The 21,454-nt window shown below is 38.9% G+C and overlaps 1 protein-coding gene across 4 annotated transcripts in view; it reads right to left on the minus strand.

The window, feature by feature from the left end:
• The window catches only part of LOC105482080 (protein phosphatase 3 catalytic subunit gamma), a 101,099-nt gene that overhangs the window by 7,392 nt on the left and 72,253 nt on the right, over nucleotides 1-21,454 (minus strand). For 2 of the 4 annotated variants that reach the window (XM_011741981.2, XM_011741979.2), the window contains exons 6-13: nucleotides 20,473-20,612; nucleotides 11,632-11,709; nucleotides 11,451-11,545; nucleotides 6,921-7,046; nucleotides 5,847-5,918; nucleotides 3,068-3,094; nucleotides 2,086-2,167; nucleotides 1,373-1,470 (exon numbers count right to left, since the gene is read on the minus strand). In XM_011741981.2, the coding sequence (XP_011740283.1) occupies nucleotides 1,373-1,470; nucleotides 2,086-2,167; nucleotides 3,068-3,094; nucleotides 5,847-5,918; nucleotides 6,921-7,046; nucleotides 11,451-11,545; nucleotides 11,632-11,709; nucleotides 20,473-20,612 (718 nt within the window). The remainder of the gene's footprint in view (nucleotides 1-1,372; nucleotides 1,471-2,085; nucleotides 2,168-3,067; nucleotides 3,095-5,846; nucleotides 5,919-6,920; nucleotides 7,047-11,450; nucleotides 11,546-11,631; nucleotides 11,710-20,472; nucleotides 20,613-21,454) is intronic. The other 2 variants (XM_011741982.2, XM_011741980.2) reach the window with 1 other exon arrangement.

The following is a 21,454-nucleotide window of genomic DNA, read 5'->3' on the forward strand; positions in this document are numbered from 1 at the left end:
GGAGTATACCACCATGCTCAGCTAATTTTTGTATTTTTAGGAGAGGTGGGCTTTTGCTGGGTTGGCCAGGCTGTTCTTGAACTCCTGGCCTCAAAAGATCTGCTTGCCTCAGCCTCCCAAAGTGCTGGGATTATAGGCGTGAGCCACTGCTCCCAGCCCTCACTGTGGTTTTAACGTCTACTACCTAGATTGAAAACTATAATAATATTAACATCTTTTCTTTTCTTTTTTTTTTTTTTTTTTTTTGAGACAGAGTCTTGCTCTGTCGCCCAGGCTGGAGTGCAGCGGCGCGATCTCTGTTCACTGCAAGCTCCGCATCCTGGGTTCACGCCATTCTCCTGCCTCAGCCTCCTGAGTAGCTGGGACTACAGGCGCCCGCTACCAAGCCCGGCTAATTTTTTATATTTTCAGTAAAGACGAGGTTTCACTGTATTAGCCAGGATGGTCTCCATCTCCTGACCTCGTGATCCACTCGCCTTGGCCTCCCAAAGTGCTGGGATTACAGGCGAGAGCCACCACGCCCAGCTGATCTTTTCATATGTTTATTGGCCACTGATTTTTTTTGAGATGGAGTCTCACTCTGCCACCCAGGCTGGAGTGCAGTGGCGTGATCTCAGCTCACTGCAACCTCCGCCTCCCGGGTTCAAGCAATTCTCCTGCCTGAGTCATCCGAGTAGCTGGGATCACAGGTGCCCACCACCACACCTGGCTAATTTTTGTATTTTTAGTAGAGATGGAGTTTCACCATGTTGGCCAGGCTGGTCTCGAACTCCTGACCTCAGGTGATCCGCCTGCCTTGGCCTCCCAAAATGCTGGGATTACAGGCATGAGCCACTGCACCGGGTCTATTGGCCACTTTGATATCCTCTTTTGTGAAGTGCCTGTTTAAAGCTTCTGACCATTTTTGAAATTTGTTTTTTCCTATTGATTTATAGTTCTTTATATGTTCTGGACACAAGGGCTTTGTGAGACATGTGTATTGCAAAAATTTTCTCCCATTTTGTGTCTTGCCTTTTTCCTCTCTTAATCATGTATTTTTAAGAAGAGAAGTTCTTGATTTTAATGAAATTCAACTGGCTTTTTAAGGTTAGTACTTTTTGTGTCCTACTTAAAGACTCTGCCTACCCCAGTGTTTACTCTCCATATTTTCTTCTCGTTTTACTATCCTGCTTTCTCACACTGAAGTTATAATAAGCCATTCTGATTTAGGTTTTCTGTATGGAGGGAAGTAGGGGTGAAGATTCATTTCCCCGCTTATGGTATAACCAACTGCTCTCGTGGCATTTACTGAGGAAAGCCCCCGTTTGTAAGTGTGTGCTGACTGTTAGGTTACGGGAGCACACCTTCCATGGAGGAGAGCTCTCATACTCACCCGTCTCGATAGTCTGCTTGCCTCCTGAGAGGACACCCAGAGGGAGCGTGCCTGTGGGAGTCAGGCCCTTGAGAGTCAGCACACTCTCACTTTCTTGCCTGCAAAGGAAGACCAAAGCCCTGGGTTAATGCCAGGGAACCCTCCATTCAGCAACTCAAAGATATTGAAGGAAGTGAAGAGAGCAGAGATGGAAGATAGGTTCTCCTACCTCCTAACCCTTCCCTGACTCAAAGAAAGGGATGTTTTCCGCAAATATTTTCATTTTAAACAATCAGCCAGTTCTTGTTTTTCAATTAGAAGCACTTAACAGCCAGGCACTGTTCTAACATTTCCCATATTTTATCCCATTTAATACACCTAACAACCTGTGCGTTAGGGCCTATTATTATTTCTGCTTTACAGGCAAGGAAACTAAGGCACAGAGATGAAACCCAAGATCACACAGATAAGAGGTAGAGCCAGAATTTGAACACAGGCAATCTGGTTGGAAAGTCCACACTAAACCACTACATTCACTACATCTAAGCTACTAACAAATTGAATGTTTGATGGAACATTTTTAGTCGCTTTAACATGTTCATTCAATCTGCACTCGACCTAAAGACCTGCAGTTTCAATACTAAATTCCAATTCTAAAAAAACTGTTCTGAATTCGATGTCTAATTTACTCTCAAAATGCCTTTAATCCACACTGTAATGACAGACATCCTTACCGAAGAATTGAAAAGACCCGTGCCATCTTCCCAATGGCTCTGATCTTACTCCTGATGATCTCCTTACGAACTGTAGTGCTTCCTTAGAGAATACAAAGAATAAGTAAGTTAAAGGGATGTGTTAATAGGCTGCCTTTAAAAAATTCAGGATGAAGTGTCTTAAGTTAAAGAAACAATTGTTTTTAAAAAACAGAAATGAAGGCTTAAGTTTGTTTAAACAAACAAAAATCTCAGGAAGTTCTAAGGAGCAAGAGAAAAAATGACCCAGAAGATAAAAAGATGAAGTAAAAATGAGAGGCCACAAAAGAGACAGACTGGGTGGATCTATGAGAGGTGGGAACTTATTTGTGGTTGTGAAACGTAGAACACAGCAAAGAATGAAACACACACATACATAAACAAACCTCACCAAGAAAGCTGCTACAGCAAAGATGTCTTTTGACAATGCTGTGGGCCACCTTAGGGTGCGGGGTTTGGCCTGCCAAATGGCAAGTGATCATTCCAGCAGCTGTCTTCTGTACGTAAACACAACACCCAGCTAGCTCTCCTGAACTTAGTGAGTGCTGCTTTCATTCTATAATCTTCACTTACATTAGTGAATTATTGCCTCACAATACTACTTACAACCGTGCACTATTTTAAAAAGCAACAACAGAAAAAGTTAACGCGAGACTTTATGGCTTTTTCTTATCTAGGATTCTGAAAATAGCCCACAAATGAGAAGCCAAGGTCCAGCATGCACCAGGTATCTACAGTCAAAAGTCAGAAAAAGAAACATGGCCTCTCCTTCCTCACATCCAACCCTCAACACCCTGCCGGATCATGCAAGAGGTCCAGAGAAAACATACACATTAAAACTGAAGGGGAGGATGGAGAGCCTTTCTGAAATTATTTAACTACCAATTTTAAAAGTCTAACCAATAGACAACTGTGGTGGGACAGAGAGTAAGCATTAAGCTCTTAGCACAGTTTAGTCGGATACCTTTCTGATAGCTTGGAATGTAGTGATCTTCAGGGAGAAGAGACACCAAGAAACAAGGAGATGAAGACAGAAATATGAGAAGAGAAATTTATGTTTACATGGAAAAGAGAAAAAAAAAATCAAAGTGAAATGCAATGAGAGAAACAGGCTATTATCTTTACCAGCTCCTAAGAGATATCCTTGGAATCATGATGCAACATTAAATTACAAATTTATTTTGTCAGTAGTTTCTTCCATTTCTTAAAAGTTTATGGTTTTACATTAATTCACATCTATGAGCATCCAACATTTTCTACCCCCATACATCATGAAAATAACATTAAATAAAGATATAATTTGTGGAATAAATGATGGCAAAAACAAGGAACAAAAACGGAGGACAGAACAGTTAACAAATCTCTTTGTAGGAATAGCATGTTTTTTTGTTTAATGGATTCTACAGCTTCACAGCTTCTTTTTCAGGGGATATAATCATTCTTCCCTTTTTTTCTTTTTTGTTTTTTTTTTTGAGATGGAGTCTTGCTCTGTCGCCAGGCTGGAGTGCAGTGGTGCGATCTTGGCTCACTGCAACCTCCACCTCTCAGGTTCAAGCAATTCTCCTACCTCAGCCTCCTGAGTAGCTGGGACTACAGACGTGCGCCGCCACATCCAGCTAAATTTTGTGTTTTTAGTAGAGATGGGGTTTCACCACATTGGCAAGGATGGTCTCGATCTCTTGACCTCATGATCCACCTGCCTCGGCCTCCCAGAGTGCTGGGATTACAGGCGTGAGCCACTGTGCCCGGCCCATTCTTCCTTTTTATTTATTTATTTATTTTTATGTTTGTGGTGGTAAAGAATAGGAAATACATGTGTTTTTGTTTGTTCGTTTGTTTTTTTGAAACAGGGTCTTCCTCTGTTGCCAGGCTAGAGTGCAGTGGCAAGATCTCGGCTCACTGCAACCTCTGCCTCTCAGGTTCAAGTAATCCTCCCACCTCACGCCCCCAAGTAGCTGGGACCAGAGGCACTCGCCACCACATCTGGCTGATTTCTGCGTTTTCAGTAGAGACGGGGTTTCACCATGTTGCTCAAGGGGATATTCGGTTTTTCTTTTGTTTTTCACTTGGCTGCACTACTTCCTCAAGAAGAACTGGTTCCTTATAGTGATCTCCTATACCATAAATAAATACACTCGCAAGCTATCTTCCATATGCTGTTGATTTTCAGTGCAGAACCTGAAGCATGAGAGTGTACGGTAATTTCCTCTAGATTCCCAAAGGGAATTCTGTTTTCTCCATGATGGAGATGGTTTATCCTCACAGTTAAGGGAACCAACTTAGCACAGAGCCTGGATAGGATGAGGCCGGTTTGTGCTTGGGTAACCACCACTTTTCCAGAATCTCTTGCATTCTCAGACAAGTCAGGACCTACCTTTACAATCAAACCTCCCACAGCACACTAGGAAAAAAGTACTTGGCTACATATATAATAAAATGTTACTGAATAAAAGGATTCCTCACACGCCAATAAGAAAAAAAAACAAAATGGGGTTGGGCGTGGTGGCTCATGTCTGTAATCCCAGCACTTTGGGAGACCCAGGCAGGCAGACCACTTTGAGCTCAGGAGTTCGAGACTAGCCCGGGCAACATGGTGAAACCCCATCTATACTAAAAATACAAAAATTAGCTGGTCGTGGTGGCACGCGCCTGTAATCCCAGCTACTTACAAGGCTGAGGCAGGAGAATCACTTGAACCCGGGAGGTGAAGATTGCAGTGAGCCAAGATCGCGCCACTGCACTCCATCCTGGGTGACAGAACAACACTCTGTCTCAAAAAAAAAAAAAAAAGGATACAAGATATGAATTGACAAGTCACAAAAGAGAGATAAACATGACCAATAAACACAAGAAAAAACTGTCCATTAGTCTCATAAAAATATAAAGTTTTAATTAAAAACTTAATAACACCAGACTATAACGAGTATCATAAAGAGTATTGGAGACCGCACTGTGACTATACACCCTGCAAAATGTAAAGTGGTACAGCCTTTCTAGAGGCTGTATCAGAAATTTCTATCTGTATCAGAATTGAAATTTTAAGTACTAATTGACACAGACATTCAATTTCTAGAAATTCATCCTATGGAAATAAGGAGTGTTATTCTTGATTTTCTAATATTGCTTTACTTCCTTTCATCTGACATATTTATTTACTGTTTTTCCTCCCTGCACTAGCAAATAAGCTTATTGAGAGCAAGGACCTAAACAGTACAGTACTTGGTATATATCAACCATGTAATAAATATTGGTTAATAGAATGTGTACATTTTTATCTATACAAATTTTCAAAACTATATGGGTTTTGTCAGCAAAAACTTTGGAAAACCTCCAATATCTAACACCACTGGGATTAGATAAAACATTGATCAGCATGGACAACTACAGATCCATTAGAAATTAGTCTACAAGAAACTCCACAAAAACAGTAAGTGTACTAGATCTTATTACATGACCTCATTCTCATTAAAAAGAAAAAAAACAGAGGAAAGCAATGTGCAGAGATAACAGACAGCTAACACAGTATACATTAAGATGTTAACTGTGGATATCTATAAGATGATGGGATTATGGGTGACTTTTTTTCCTTATTTATGGTTTCTCGTATTTTTCAAATTTTATTTTTCCACAATGAACTAAATTTATTTTTAATATGACAAAGAAAATCATTCAAAATAAACTAAAACAACTAAAACCAAAACCGAACCTCTCCCTAGTTTTAGTTTAGAGGAGGAAAACTTTACCTTCCGCTTCATCATCAGAAATCAGTTCGTCATCAGAGCATATGTTGAGCACATTTACCAGCATCTCTGTGACTACGTAAAACAAAATAATCCAAAATGTATGCAATTAATGAGGTATTTTCTCTAAAATAATGTGTATATCTAAATAAACACACGTTAAGTAAGCATGAACAAAAATTATTTATCATTATGTTAGTAACGATAGCTATAAAAAGTAGCATAAACGTAAACTTTCAGATTTAAAAAGAATTTGGGTAGATTACTTGCTCCGGTACAAGTTTGGAGTCTTTGAAGATCTATTGCATAACTACTTGATTTTACTGAGTTGCTGTTCAGAGCTTCTTCCCATACTGATACACACATGATAAAATTTTTTCCCATTTTACAAAGTTAAGCCAACAGGCCTACATCCAACAGGCTTAGCTTATGTGAGTAGTTGTACAAATAAAATTGTAAGGACAATAAATTCTGTTTAAATCTCTTCAGTAGTGAAGAAATCTGAGGCAATGACAAGTAACTATGTTGTTTTATCATCTTGATCATAGTAGGTCAGCTACTTTAAATTGATATTTACAGTAAGAAAACCATAATGTATGAAAATTTAAGAACCAATTACATGCCATTTACAAATCTATGTAGAGGCTGGGCACAGTGGCTCACACCTGTAATCCCAGCACTTTGGGAGGCTGAGGAGAGCGGATCACTTGAGGTCAGGAGTTTGAGACCAGCCTGGCCAATATGGTGAAACCCTGTATCTACTAAAATACAAAAATTAGCCGGGCGCAGGGGCACATGCCTATAATCCCAGCTCCTCGGGAGGCTGAGGCAGGAGAATCGCTTGAACCCAGGAGGTGGAGGTTGTAGTTAGCCAAGATTGTGCCACTGCACTCCAGCCTGGGTGACAGAGCGAGACTCTGTCTCAAAAAAAAAAAAAAAAAAAAAAAAAAAAAAAAAAATCTAAGTAGAGAACAAACAAAATTAGAAAACATTTCTGAACCTTGTGGGGACTCATGCAAATATAAGGTGTGCTCAGTCACCAAACAACTGACGAGACACATGCTTTAGTTCTCTTACCTTTTTCCCCAACAAAAGGCAAAGACCATGTGAAAACATCCATAAAGTTTGGAAGCCAGTAGGGGTGTGGAGAACAATTAAACTGCCTGATATTCATGACATTGTTTTCATATTTCAACACAGCAGCTAAAAAGGAAAAAAGCAAGAAAATCTGGCACAGAGGAACATGGCATGGCAACTGATATGCTTTGTACAGCTGTGTACCTGCTACACAGAATTCGAGAACTTTCCATTTGTAAAGTCAGGACTTGACTAGGTAAAGCGCAGATGGAAAATTTTAAAGCCTTTTATTTAGTTCATTCTCTTAAGAGTTATTCCAAGGAACAAAGTCACCTGAAGAGCTCATATAATAAAAGTACAAAAGAAACTGAAACTTTGGAGTCACTGCACAGTAACTATCTATATAACCCTCAAGATCCACGAGGAAAATTTCCCCACAATTTCCTTTTATAGGCCAAATGGTTATAATTACAACTCTCCTTTGAAGGCAAATATCACTCATTAAACGGCCACAGCCTGTTTTGCTAGTCATTAGCCTGAGTTAAATATTGTAGGCCGGGCGCGGTGGCTCAAGCCTGTAATCCCAGCACTTTGGGAGGCCGAGATGGGCGGATCACGAGGTCAGGAGATCGAGACCATCCTGGCTAACACGGTGAAACCCCGTCTCTACTAAGAAATACAAAAAATAGCCGGGCGAGGTGGCGGGCGCCTGTAGTCCCAGCTACTCGGGAGGCTGAGGCCGGAGAATGGCGTGAACCCGGGAGGCGGAGCTTGCAGTGAGCTGAGATCCGGCCACTGCACTCCAGCCTGGGCTACAGAGCGAGACTCCGTCTCAAAAAAAAAAAAAAAAAAAAAAAAAAATATTGTATACACTCTCTGGGAGTTTATATAGTGCAGTTACCAACTCATACTGGAAGATACAAAAGGCAAACTTGGAGCAATTTACAATTAAATGTTCAAAATTAGATTAAATCATCTCTGTATTCAATATAGTGGATTTTAAAATTGCCGATTTCTCCAATACACAGCAGTATATGGCCAGCATACTATGTTTAATATTAACCGTTCAGATAGTTGCACACATACTTTGATGCCAAACTGATTTTCTTTATATTTTGAAAGTCTTAAAATCCAATTCCTTAGCCTCTATCACCAGCAATGTTGTTTGCACTATTCTCTTAATTATTCCATGGTCATGAAATAAAATAGGGTGTAACAGTTCTCTAGAAATGACAGATATAGGTCACGTCCTCGTTTCTGTTTCTTTGTTATAGGACAATCTAGTGTTCTTAAAATTTGTTATTGAATGTCTAAAATGCACATCATAGATTATTAAGAAAATAAATTAAAATATAATCTCTAGCTCTTAAAAAGCCTAACACTGGCTATGATGCACACGTTCCATTATTTTCACGTGTATGTATTTATTTAGTTTAGGTAAATACGTCATATATCATTATTCAACAACTCCCTCAATTTCTACACAGGAAAAAGAAGTGGGAGGTGAGTCTCAACAGTGAATGACTGGAAACAAGAGTTTATAAAACTGCTTTTGGGGCCGGGCGCGGTGGCTCACGCCTGTAATCCCAGCACTTTGGGAGGCCGAGGCAGGCGGATCACGAGGTCAGGAGATCGAGACCATCCTGGCTAACACAGTGAAACCCCGTCTCTACTAAAAATAATACAAAAAATTAGCTGGGCGAGGTGGCGGGCGCCTGTAGTCCCAGCTACTCAGGAGGCTGAGGCAGGAGAATGGCATGAACCCGGGAGGCGGAGCTTGCAGTGAGCAGAGACGGTGCGTCACTGCACTCCAGCCTGGGCGACAGAGCGAGACTCTGTCTCAAAAAAACAAAAACAAAAACAAAACTGCCTTTGGTTGTGTTCCCAGTGGACAGAAGAAAACAAGAAGAATCTTTAAAAATCATGATTATAGGTCTTTTGTGTAACCAGTGGAACTAAGAAATACCTGTAGATACCAAGAAGTCTAAAGAATATGAGTACTCCTAGCACTTTGGGGGGCTGACGCGGGCGGATTGCCTAAGCTCAGGAGATCGAGCCCAGCCTGGGCAATGTGGTGAAACCCCGTCTCTACTAAAATACAAAAAATTAGCCAGGCATGGCGATATGCACCTGTAGTCCCAGCTACTCGGGAGGCTGAGGTGGGACAATTGCTTGAACCCCGGAGGCAGAGGTTGCAGTGAGCCAAGACCGCACCACTGCACTCTAGCGTGGGCAACAGAGCGAGACTCTGTCTCTGGGGAAAAAAAAAAAAAAAAATATATATATATATATATATATATTTCATATATATATATATATATGAAAGAGGGCAGGTGTGGTGGCACACACCTGTAATACCAGCACTTTGGGAGGCAGAGGCAGGAGGATTGCTTAAGTTCAGGAGTTTGAGACCAGCCTGGGCAACATAATGAGACCCTATCACTATAAAAAAATATTTAAAAATTAGCCAGGTGTGGTGGCATGCACCTGTGGTCCCAGCTAGTTGAGAGGCTGAAGTGGGAGGATCACTTGAGCCCAGGAAGTCAAGCCCAGCAAGTCAAGAGTATCAACAGATACTCTTTCTGATGAAGTTAAAAAAGAAAGTGAGAAAGGAACGCCTTCATTACAAATAGGAGATCTAGGGCCACTAACAGTCCTTGAAGACGTTTAACAACACAAATAGTCCACACCATTGACAAGAGAATAAATAAGAATAAAAACCTAAGTTGCTAATATACTGGAAATATCAGGAAAAAGGAAATAACTTAGGGAGAAGCAGAGCATTGTAGGACAGATCAGGCTCAGAGAAGAATGTTAACGTAAATGAAAACATAAGGCTAGGACAGAACTTAAGTCAAAGACATGCTTTTTAAAATAGACAAGTCACTGGAGGACAAACTAAAATGACTGACCCAAATCAGATTTAAATGAGATGTGCCATTCCACAGTTTACTTTTAAACAGAGTAAATATTAATTATATTTTGGCCATCTTTGAAACTTATCTCCCCAACTGCATATACAAGGTATAACTATAAAGTAATGAGACTTAAGAAACCACCAGCTACAAACACACCAGACCTTTGTATCAGATGAGTGTGGTCCTTTGATATCATCACATCAGGTACAATAACAGTAAAATCTGTATTATTATAGTAATTTATATTTTGAACAACACTTTAAGATCCATTTTCCTTATTCCAACTTATCTTCAACAACCCTATATGACAGGTATTTTAAAGATGAGGCTCAGAGAAGTACCTTGTTAAATGTGACACACTTAAAAGTGAAGCAGTACTAGACTGACTCCTTGCTTTGTGTTCTTTTCAGCACAACTTACTGCCTTACCATACAATTAATCCAGAGATGCTGCCATTACTCAAAACGTTTTTGGAACTCCTCTTTTGGAAGTGCCTCCAGAGCCACTGTATCAGCAACACGAGAAAAACCAGTCTCATTACCTTATAATCATACCTTGTTTCTGACCCCAAATGGTATCATCTAGCTTGATCACTCACCTTATTTATCAGTCTTGACTCCGAATGACTTTTGGCTGTCCAAAAATCAAATCCACCCTCAAAGGACGAAGATTTCCCATCATTGAGGATAATCAAAAGAATGTGTCGCAGACTCTGAAGGCAATGCCAAAAGAGGAGTTCCAAAAATGTTTTTGAACAAGGACAGCATTGTTGGAATAGGTGTGTAGCCTCCCAAGGTAACTACTTTGAAGGGACAATACTCATTTGGATATGTTCGTTCTGGCATGTTCATTTTCAAAGTCCTATTAATTTATAGTCATACTTTATAAACAACAAAATAGTTACAGAAATATGAAGGTTTTTTTAGGAGGACCACGGCTTCGATAGAAAACTTATAAACTATTAATCATAAAAGTTTTAAATTAAAAAAAAAGACTTTAACAGGATAAAGTCTTAGAAATAAAATTTCTGGAACAAAAGGCATGTATATATCCATTCTTCTTTTTTCATATGGGAAACTGAAGATTAGAAAGATAACGTGACTCACCCAAAGTCACAGTATTAGTTTCTGGCAGGGCTTAAACTAAAAATGAAGTTTTTTTTTTTTTTTTGACTTTGTACACTAGGTCACTCTACCTAGATCATATCTCAAGAAAAACGAAAATAGTTTAACAATTCACAAATATTAAAATACCTATGACTCTGAGATACTGTTATAAATACATAAAATTCACCAAAACCAGTAATTTATGCTAACTATTCTAACATGAGCCTGAAGCAATTTATTCTTCTTATACTTTGATTCTGTAGTATCAATCTGACCTATTATGATCATTATTTATACTCACAAAGAAGCCAGTAATCCTTAGGAGATAAAGACCAAGCAGCAGCATAAATTCTAAATTTCTTGGCCTTTGTTTCAACTAAGACCCCTTTTTTTCTTATTTCAAGTTTATATTTTAAAATGAAACAAACACACATACATACATACAATTAAACCAGAGCTCACGTTTACTCATAAATTCAAACTCAAATATTGCTGGACTCCTTTACCTTTATTGTTATAGACATCTAGGTAATTGGGGGCAGAGAAAATTGTAATAAGTGATGGAAAGCCTGTTGCTTGGCTCTTCCTGTACATTCGATACCTGAAAAAGAGATGAAAGCCCGTCTGTCTTCATATTAAATGCAAAGACTCTGCAGTGATATTTGATACAATTTTAATGTGACTTACCCAGCATCTTGGGCTTCATGGGCTCTGATAATTGATAATAAATTATTGTTCTGCAAAAATTCACAAACTGCAGGGTAACTGGAAAAGAAAATTAGAAAACATAAATCCAGAATTAAAACAATTTTTTAAATAGGAAGATGGAGAAAAGTCAATGTGATATCAGCTGATTTTGTTTCAAAATTACAAGTATTACACACTACTGAAATGTTATGAATACATTAGTACTCATCATTCTGTTTTTCTATTTCACTAGTATACCTCACTACAGATCAAACATGAAGACAATAGATAATCCTACAATAGCAAGAGCTCCTCCATCCCATCTTTTAATTTTTGTCTTAATCCATAATGATAATAATATAACACCAAAAACTTTTATCAGTGTCTTGATATTAAAAAGTGCAACAGTAGTGTGTGTGTATATGTAGTAGGTGCTAAAAATTCAACACATACTTTCTTCAATTGTCAAATTGTCAAATTGTTAGAAAAATAAAAGAATGTACTTACAGCTTCACAGGTAATATCAACACCAAGATAATTTTATGCAGGAATATATATATATATTTTTTTGAGATGGAGTCTTGCTCTGTTGCCCAGGCTGAAGTGCTGTGGCGCAATCTCGGCTCACTGCAAGCTTATGCAGGAATATTTTAGGAGTAGATGTAAATATTTTAGCCAACCATATTCTAAAAAAAGATACAATATTCTCATATACACCTAAAATATTCTTGTCTTACTATTACCTCTCTGAATGACAAATACCTGATAGGAAGAACTGGAGTATACAAAGTTAACCTGGAATTACTTAGGCATTAATTATTTAGTTTATTTTAAAAATCTTTGTTTCTCCTTATGCTCATTAGAAAAAATTTACTTTTAAAGTAGATTGTAGGTCACGTCAGCAAGATGGCAAAAGAGAATGTCCCCAGCCCTGGTCCTCCTACAGAAACAATAGTTTGGAAGCCATCCATGACCATAAGTGCCACTATGAGAACCTTGGGGTTGAGGTAGGTGGTTATGAAACCTTGGTGGAGCCCAAGACTAGGAACAGCTGCTTTGAGAAGGTAGGCCCACTGACCTTTCAGCTACAGACCCAGAATCAGCCCATCCCTCGTAAACTTGGCTCCAGTCCTACTTGTCTGCAGCCCTACCACCAACCTCATCCATCCTGGGAAGGAACCATGTCTATTGATGCCCCTAGTAACAGATCAACCAACCAGACCCAACTGCAAACTCAAAGCAGCACTCTGACCTGGCTCCAGCTGTGCTCTACTATGGCCAAGAGGAAGTCCTGTCTTAACAGGGACCTTGTGGAAATCATGCCTGTGCATTCCTCTGGTAAAAGGCTGCTGATTGGACCCAAACATAAACCCAAACCAGCCTGTGGCCCGGCTTGGGTCCCACCCTATTGAGTTCCAGAAACAGCTCTCCCCATCCATGGGACATACTTGTCCATGCCCCTAGTGGCAGGCCCACTGACTGTGAACCCTAATGTAGCCCCATAAGCTAGCTTCAGCCCTGCTTAATCACAATACCACAGGCAATCCCATCAATCCAGGGACTCAATAGGAGAAGGTATTTACTTGACGAACTAGTCCATAAAAACTGGAAGGCCCCTGCTCCTTCAAATGCATAGACTCCACTGCAAGGCTATATGAATTATAAAGAACCAGGCAAAAATGACATCACCAAAGGAAACTAATAAAGCTCTAGTAACTGGCCCAAAATAAATACAGATGTATGAATTGTATAACAAAGAATCCAAAATAATCATCTTAAAGAAGCTCAATGAACTATAACTAAACAAAATCAGGAAAGGAAAGCAATAAATGAATAAAAAGAGATGTTTAATAAAGAAACAGAAACCATAAAAAGAAGCAAATAGAAATCCTGCAGCTGAAGAACACAATGAGTCAACTGAAAAGCTCAAGAGACAGCTTCAACAGCAGACTCCGGCAGAAGAAAAGAAATGGCAAACGTAAAAGATAGGTCATTTGAGGCTGGGCACGATGGCTCACGCCTGTAATCCCAGCACTTTGGGAGGCTGAGGAGGATGGATCATGAGGTCAGGAGATCGAGACCATCCTGGCCAACACGGTGAAACCCCATCTCTGATTCACTGATAAGATTATCAGTGAATTTCTCAGCTGAAACCTTGCAGGCCAGGAAAGTGGGAGACAATATATTCAAAGTGCTAAAAGAAAGAAAAAAAAACCCTGCCAACCAGGAATACTTTACTCAGCAAAATTGCCCTTTAAGAATGAAGGAGAGATAAAGACTCTTCCAGAAAGCAAAAACTGGAGTTCGTCACGACTACACCAGCCTTATGAGAGCAACTAAAGGAAGTTAAAGTAGAAATTAAAAGATGCAGCTGGCCGCGGTGGCTCATGCCTGTAATTCCAGCACTCTGGAGGCCGAGGAAGGCACATCACTTGAGGCCAGGAGTTAGAGGCCAGCCTGGCCAACATACTGAAACCCCATCTCTACTAAAAATATAAAAAATTAGCTGGGTGTGGTGGTGTATGCCTGTAGTCCCAGCTACTCGGGAGGCTGAGGTAGGAGAATCACTTGAACCTGGGAAGCAGAGGCTGCAGTGAGCCAAGATCGCACCAATGCACTCCAGCCTAGGTGACATAGCAAGACCCTGTCTCAAAAATAAAGTAAAATCTGAGATTAATTACATTAGGTGTGTGAATGCGCAGTAAAGTGTAGAGTTTCTATACGTCATTGAAGGTAATTTCTTCTCAGCTTAAGACAGACTACAATAACTATAAAATGTTTGATGCAAACCCTATGAATGAAAAAGCACAGTAGATACACAAAAGATAAAAAGAAAAGAACCAAAATAACCCACTACAAAAATAAAAATCGAATCACAAAGAGAAAAAAAGAGGAATAGTAGAACCACAAAACAGACAGAAAGCAACCAACAAAATGGTAATAGTAAGTCCTTACCAATCAATCATTACTTTAACTCCCAAATCAAAAGATATAGTATGAGTGAATGGATGAGCACAAGACCCAACTATATGCTGTCTACAAAAGACTCACTTTAGATTTAAAGACACACATAAGCTGAAAGTAAAAGGGTAGAGAAAGGTATTCCATGCAAACAGTAACCAAAAGAGAACATGAGTGGCTAAACTTTTATCAGACAAAATAGACTTTAAGTCAGAAATCATCACAAGAGGGAACAAAAGTCATTATATAATGATAAAAGGGTCAATACAACAGAAAGATATAATCATTATAAATATATATGTACCTAACATCAAAGCACCTAAATATATAAAGCAACAACAGATCTGAAGGCAGACATTGACAGTAATAAAATAATAGCAAGTAGGACGTGCATGGTGGCTCACACCTGTAATCCCAGCACTTTGGGAAGCCGAAGTGGGTGGATCACCTGAGGTCAGGAATTTGAGACCAGCCTGGCCAACGTGGTGAAACCTCGTCTCTACTAAAAATGCAAAAATTAGCTGGGCATGATGGTGCATGCCTGTAATCCCAGCTACTTGGGAGGCTGAGGCAGGAGAATTGCTTGAACCCAGGAGGCGGAGGTTGCAGTGAACCGAGGTCGTGCCACTATACTCCAGCCTGGGCGAGAGAGCAAGACTCCGACTCAAAATAATAATAATAATAATAATAATAATAATAATAATAATAGCAAGTAACTTCAATACATCATTCTCAGAATGGATAAATCATCCAGTCAGAAATCATTAAGCAAACAACAGAACTGAACAATACTATGGACCAAATGGACCTCATACGCATATACAAAACTTTTTGCCAAATAACAGAAGACTACAATTCTTCCCAAGTGTATACAGAATATTCTTTTGGCTATATAATCATAAAGAAGTATCAACAAACTTAAGAAGATATAAATCATCCTAAGTATCTTTTCCCACCACAATGGAATGAAACTAAAAATCAATAACTGTAAGAAAATAGGAAAATTCACAAATATGTAGAAACTACACATCACACTTTTGAACAACTATTGTGTCAAAGAGGAAATCAAAAAGGAATTTAAAAATTATCTCTAGATAGGTCAGGAGTTCGAGACCAGCCTAAGCAACATAGCAAGGCCTCATCTCCTCTAAAAATTTTAAAAACAATTAGCTGGGTATGGTGGTACATCCTGTAGTCCCAGCTACTCAGGAGGCTGAGGCAGGAGGACTGCTTGAGCCCAGGGGTTCAAGGTTGCAGTGAGGTATCACTGTGCCACTGCATTCAGCCTGGGTGACAGAGCAAAACATCCTATTTAAAAAAAAAAAAAAAAAAAACACCCTCAAGACAAATGAAAACAAAAATTACATATCAAAATGTATGGGATGGAGCAAAAACAGTACTTACACGAAAGCTTATAGTAACAAATGCCAATTTAAAAAAAAAAAAGACCTGAATTCAACAACCTTATCTTACACTTCAAGAAACTGGAAAAAGGAGAATCAAATAAACCCAAAGTTAGCAGAAGAAAGGAAAGTTTAGGGCAGAAATGAATCAAATAGAGAATAGAAAAACAATAGAAAAAAGTCAAAACTAAGAGTTGGTTTTTGAAAAACTAAACAAAATTGACAAACCCCTAGCAAGACTAAGAAAAAAAGAGATACTCAAATAAATAAAAAATGAAAGAGGAGACATTACAATAGATGCCACAGAAATAAAAGGGATCATAAGGGACTATTACGAATAACCATACACCAAAACACTGGAAAACCTAGAAGAAATGGATAGAGTCCTAGAAATATACAACCTGCCAAAACTGAATCAAGAAGAAATAGAAAACCCAAACAGACGAATAGCAAATATGGAGACTGAATCTGTAATCAAACAGCTCTCAACAAAGAAAAGCACAGGACCAGATGGTTTCATGGGTTAATTCTATCAATCATTAAAAAAAGAATTAATACCAATCTTTCTTAAACCTTCCAAAAAATAGAAGAGGATAGAATTCTTCCAAACTCACATTATGAGGCCAGGATCACTCTGATACCAAAGCCAAAGACACCAGAAGAAAGAAAAGTACAGGTATCTTTGATGAACATAGATTTTTAATCCTCAATAAAACACTAGAAAGCCAAATTCAACAACACACTAAAAGGATTATACACCATGGCTAAATGAGATTTATCCCTGGGATAAAAGAAGGCAGAGTATCACTTTGTTCAACCTCAGCTGGGAACATGCATGTGTCCTGGGTGAGTCAAATTTTTTATCTCATTATTCCCAGTAGCTACATTCTATAATGTTGCTGCAAAAACAGAATTAGCAAATAATGAAACACTACTGCTAAGGGAAATACAGGGTAAAGTTCCTGTGAGCCTCTGGTCATAACATTTTCACCCACCAATTAATACATAACCTTGTTTCAGATGTGTTTCTGTCTAATAATACTTCAGGTCATTTACACTGTTGATTCATTAACATCGAACTCATGGCCAAAACCACCTCATGCCTAAACAAAGCTTATATCTAACACTCGCATATTTTCCCTGTAAGACACACCACAGCCTTCTTGTGCTTAGGAACCCGAGACAGCAGCACTTCAGCACTACACTTGGTGGCGATTCTAAACAGTGAAATCACTCATGAAAAGCACAAAAACATAAAACATGTTTCACTAAATAAAACCCAAAAGAATGCCTGTTTACAATATGAGGGCTGCAAAAAGAAGGTAGGGCATCATTTTGTTCAATCTCAGCTAGGAACATGTGAGTGAGGTGGCTCAAATTTTTTGTTGCACTGCACACTGCATTCCCATGAATGATTATGACACCTCTGTAAGTACTGATTTGGGTGTTACAAATATATCTTAGTAAGTGGGGGAATTCACAAATATGAAATCCATAAGTAATGAGAATCAAGTATACATCCACAGGATTAAGTTTTAGAAGTAGAATTTCTAGATCAAAGGCCATGTACAAATGCCTTTGAGAGATATTGCCAAGTTGATGTCCACAGAAAATGTACCAATTTCTATTCTGACAACAATGAATACGTATTATGCTCTTTATTTTGAGCAATGTAAAAAGAAATAAAAGTTAATTGATTTCATCACATTAGTCATTCGAAAAGTTGGCATGGAGGAATGAAAAATGGTTATTGGCTGGGTGGGACTCATCCCTGTAACCCCAGCACTTTGGGAGGCCAACCAGGGAGGGGTGCTTGAGTCTATGCCTTTGAGATCAGCCTGGGCAAAACAGCAAGACTCTGTCTCTACAGAAAATTTAAAAAGCAGCTGGGCATGGTGGCATACGCCTACAGTGCCAGCTACCCAGGAGGCTGAGGCAAGAGGACTGCTCGAGCCCAGAAGGTTGAGGCTGTAGTGAGCTGTGATGGCGCCACTGCACTCCAGCCCGGGTAACAGAGACCCTGTCTCAAAAAAAAATAAAAATAAAAAATAAAAAAAGAAGAAGAAAGAAAAAAAAGACTGTTTACTATCCATCTGACAACGGATTAATAACCAGAATATGTAAGGAGCTCAAACAATTCAATACGAAAAATCCAATAATCCAGTTTAAAAATGAGCAAAATATCTGAATAGACATTTCTTAAAAGGAGACATAAAATGGCAAACAGGTATATGAAAAGGTATTCAATATCACTGATCATCAGAGAAATGCAATCAAAACTATGATATCATCTCACCCAGTTAAAATGGCTTTTATCCAAAAAACAGGCAATGACAAGTGCTGGTGAGGACATAGAGAAAAGGGAACCCTCATACCCTATTGGTGGGAATGTTTAGTACACTACTATGGAGAACAGTTTAGAGGTTCCTCCAAAAACTAAAAATTGAACTACCATATAATTCAGCAATCCCACTACTATGTATATATATAAACGAAAGGAAATCAGTATATTGAAGAGACATCTGCACTTCCATGTTTATTGCAGCACTGTTCACGATAGCCAAGATTTGGAAGCAACCTAAGTGTCTATTAACAGATGAAAGGACAAAGAAAATGTGGTACATATACACAATGGAATATTATTCAGCCATAAAAAAGAATGAGATCCTGTCATTTGCAACAACATGAATGGAACTAGAGGTCATTATGTTAAATGAAATAAGCCAGGCACAGGAAGACAAACTTCATATGTTCTCACTTATTTGTAGGAGCTAAAAATTAAAACAACTGAACTAATGGAGATTACAGTAGAATGATGGTTACCAGAGGCTGGGAAGGGTAGTGAGAGGGGAAATGGGATAGTTAATGAGTACAAAAAAACAGAAAGAATGAATAAGACCTAGTATTTGCTACTGTGAGATTTAAACAACAGGGTCACTATAGTGAATAATAATTTAATTGTACATTTAAAAATAACTAGAAGAGGCTGGCCACAGTGGCTCACACCAGGACTTTGGGAGGCTGAGGTGGGTGGATCACTTGAGGTTAGGAGTTCCAAACTAGCCTGGCCAACATGGGTGAAACGCCATCTCTAAAAAACACAAAAATTAGCCAGGCATGGTGGTGGGTGCCTACGATCCCAGTAGTCAGGAGGCTAAGGCAGGAGAATTGCTTGAACCTGGGAAGCAGAGGATGCAGTGAGCTGAGATCACGCCACTGCACTCCAGCCTGTGCGACAGAGCAAGACTCCGTCAAAAACAAAGTGAAAAAAAAAACAACAAAAAATAAAATAAAAGAGTATAATTGGATTGTTTGTAACACAAAGGATAAATGCTTGAGGTGATGGATACCTCATTTACTTTGATGTGATTATTACATGTTGTATGACTGTATCAAAATATCTCATATAACCCATAAATATATATACCTACTATGTACTCACAAAAATTTTTTTTAAATTTTTTTAAAGAAAAAAGGTTTAGAAGAATGCTAAAAGTAATGGTGAAATCAAAGTTTCATGTGTGTGTGCATGCATGTATTTTAATGAACACATTATCTTAGCCAAGTAACAGAGATTTTTAGGAAAATAAATATATTATTTGCCACAATAAAATACTGGGATTAAAAATAATTTAGATTTCCAACTTCTCTATGTATTTCTTTTTTTTGAGACAGAGTCTTGCTCTGTTGCACAGGCTGGAGTATAGTGGCACAATCTTGGCTCACTGCAACCTACACCTCCCAGGTTCAAGTGATTCTCTTGCCTCAGTCTCCCAATTAGCTGGGATTACAGGAGTGTTGCCACCATATCTGGCTAATTTTTGTATTTTTAGTAGAGATGGGTTTTGCCATGTTGGCCAGGCTGGTCTTGAACTCCCGGCCTCAAGTGATCTGCCCATCTAGGCACCCCAAAGAGCTGGGATTATAGGCGTGAGCCACCAAGCCCTGCCTGTCTTCCTATTTTTGAGTGTCTAATCACAATGAAAGCTCCTGTGAAATTTAAAACAACCACCAACTTCCAGGAAATGTACTGGGCTTAGTTCACAATGTCCTGTTCTTTTTATATCTTAGTCTACACTAGTGGTTACAAAAGTTGGAGAGCTTTTGAAAACACAATAGGATTCCTCTCAGACCTAGTATCAGAATCTCTGGGGAAAGAGCCAAGAAAGCTTTGATTTTTTTTTTAAAAGTGTATAGATAATGTTTAGGAACAAATAGTCTAGATCACTTAGAGTCAGACGAAAATATCAGAGCACTGCAGGATGTCCAATCATGTTTCGTGTATTACACTTCTTAGGGCATAATATCTAAGAAAATATAAAAAGCCAAACAAATAAGTTTCTTGCCTCCTATTAATCGAAAAATTAAACAGAAGTGCTTATACTACACAGATCTGAAATATAAAATGCTGAAAAATAATCTGATAAAATGAATTACAGTTTCCTTTCATAATTTTCTATCTCAAGGACTAGCTTACCTGAAGAAATAAGAGCACCCTCGGACAGTGTTGTGGGTATAGTGCTCCAAGGTCTTCTCATTGCCATAATCCTCTGAGGGATCAGACCAAAGCAGGTCACACACAGGTCCAAAGGCGGGAGGTTCTGTAAACCTGTCTAACTAGAAGACACACAAAAGCCAAAAGAAAAAAATCAGGAGAGCAAAAGGGCTCTTGGAAATTGGTATGCATTAAAGAAAAACCCCTTCCACCCACAAGAATGTATTAGGAGAGAAGCCAGTGTGCCCCTAAAGGATTTTCCTGCAAGAAAAGGAACATTTAACAATTTTAGATACAATAACTTTTATTATTTTTCTGCAATAATTTTTTTTTTCTTTTCTTTTTTTTTTTGAGACGGAGTTTCGCTCTTGTTGCCCAGGCTGGAGTACAATGGCATGATCTCGGCTCACCGCAAACTTCGCTTCCCAGCTTCAAGCGATTCTCCTGCCTCACCCTCCCTAGTAGCTGGGATTATAGGTATGTGCCACCACACCTGGCTAATTTTGTATTTTCAGTAGAGACAGGGTTTCTCCATGTTGGTCAGGCTTGTCTCGAACTCCTGACCACAGGTGATCTGCCCTCCTCGGCCTCCCAAAGTGCTGGGATTACAGGCTTGAGCCACTGCGCCCGGCCTGCAATAAATTTTTATAAACATCCCTGTCATTTAACCATACTGTAGTAAAGGACCCTCTTACATCCTAATCGTAAAGGAGTACTAATTTAATTCAAATGTGAAATCAACCACTATAGAGATATACAATTTTAGAAAGACTATGACTATATAAAATTAATTTTAATTGTCTAGGTGAGCCAATGTTACCATGAGAGCAGAAATGTTTTACAATGGTTCTGTTCATTGCAAACCTCATTCCAGTGGAGATTTCTTTATTTTAAAGAATGCTAATTTTGTAAGGGCATTTATCCTTTCCATTCTATGCAGTTGAGGTATTTCAATATGAGTTAT

This window comes from Macaca nemestrina, chromosome 8 (assembly GCF_043159975.1).
Source record: "Macaca nemestrina isolate mMacNem1 chromosome 8, mMacNem.hap1, whole genome shotgun sequence".
Taxonomy (NCBI): Eukaryota; Metazoa; Chordata; class Mammalia; order Primates; family Cercopithecidae; genus Macaca; species Macaca nemestrina.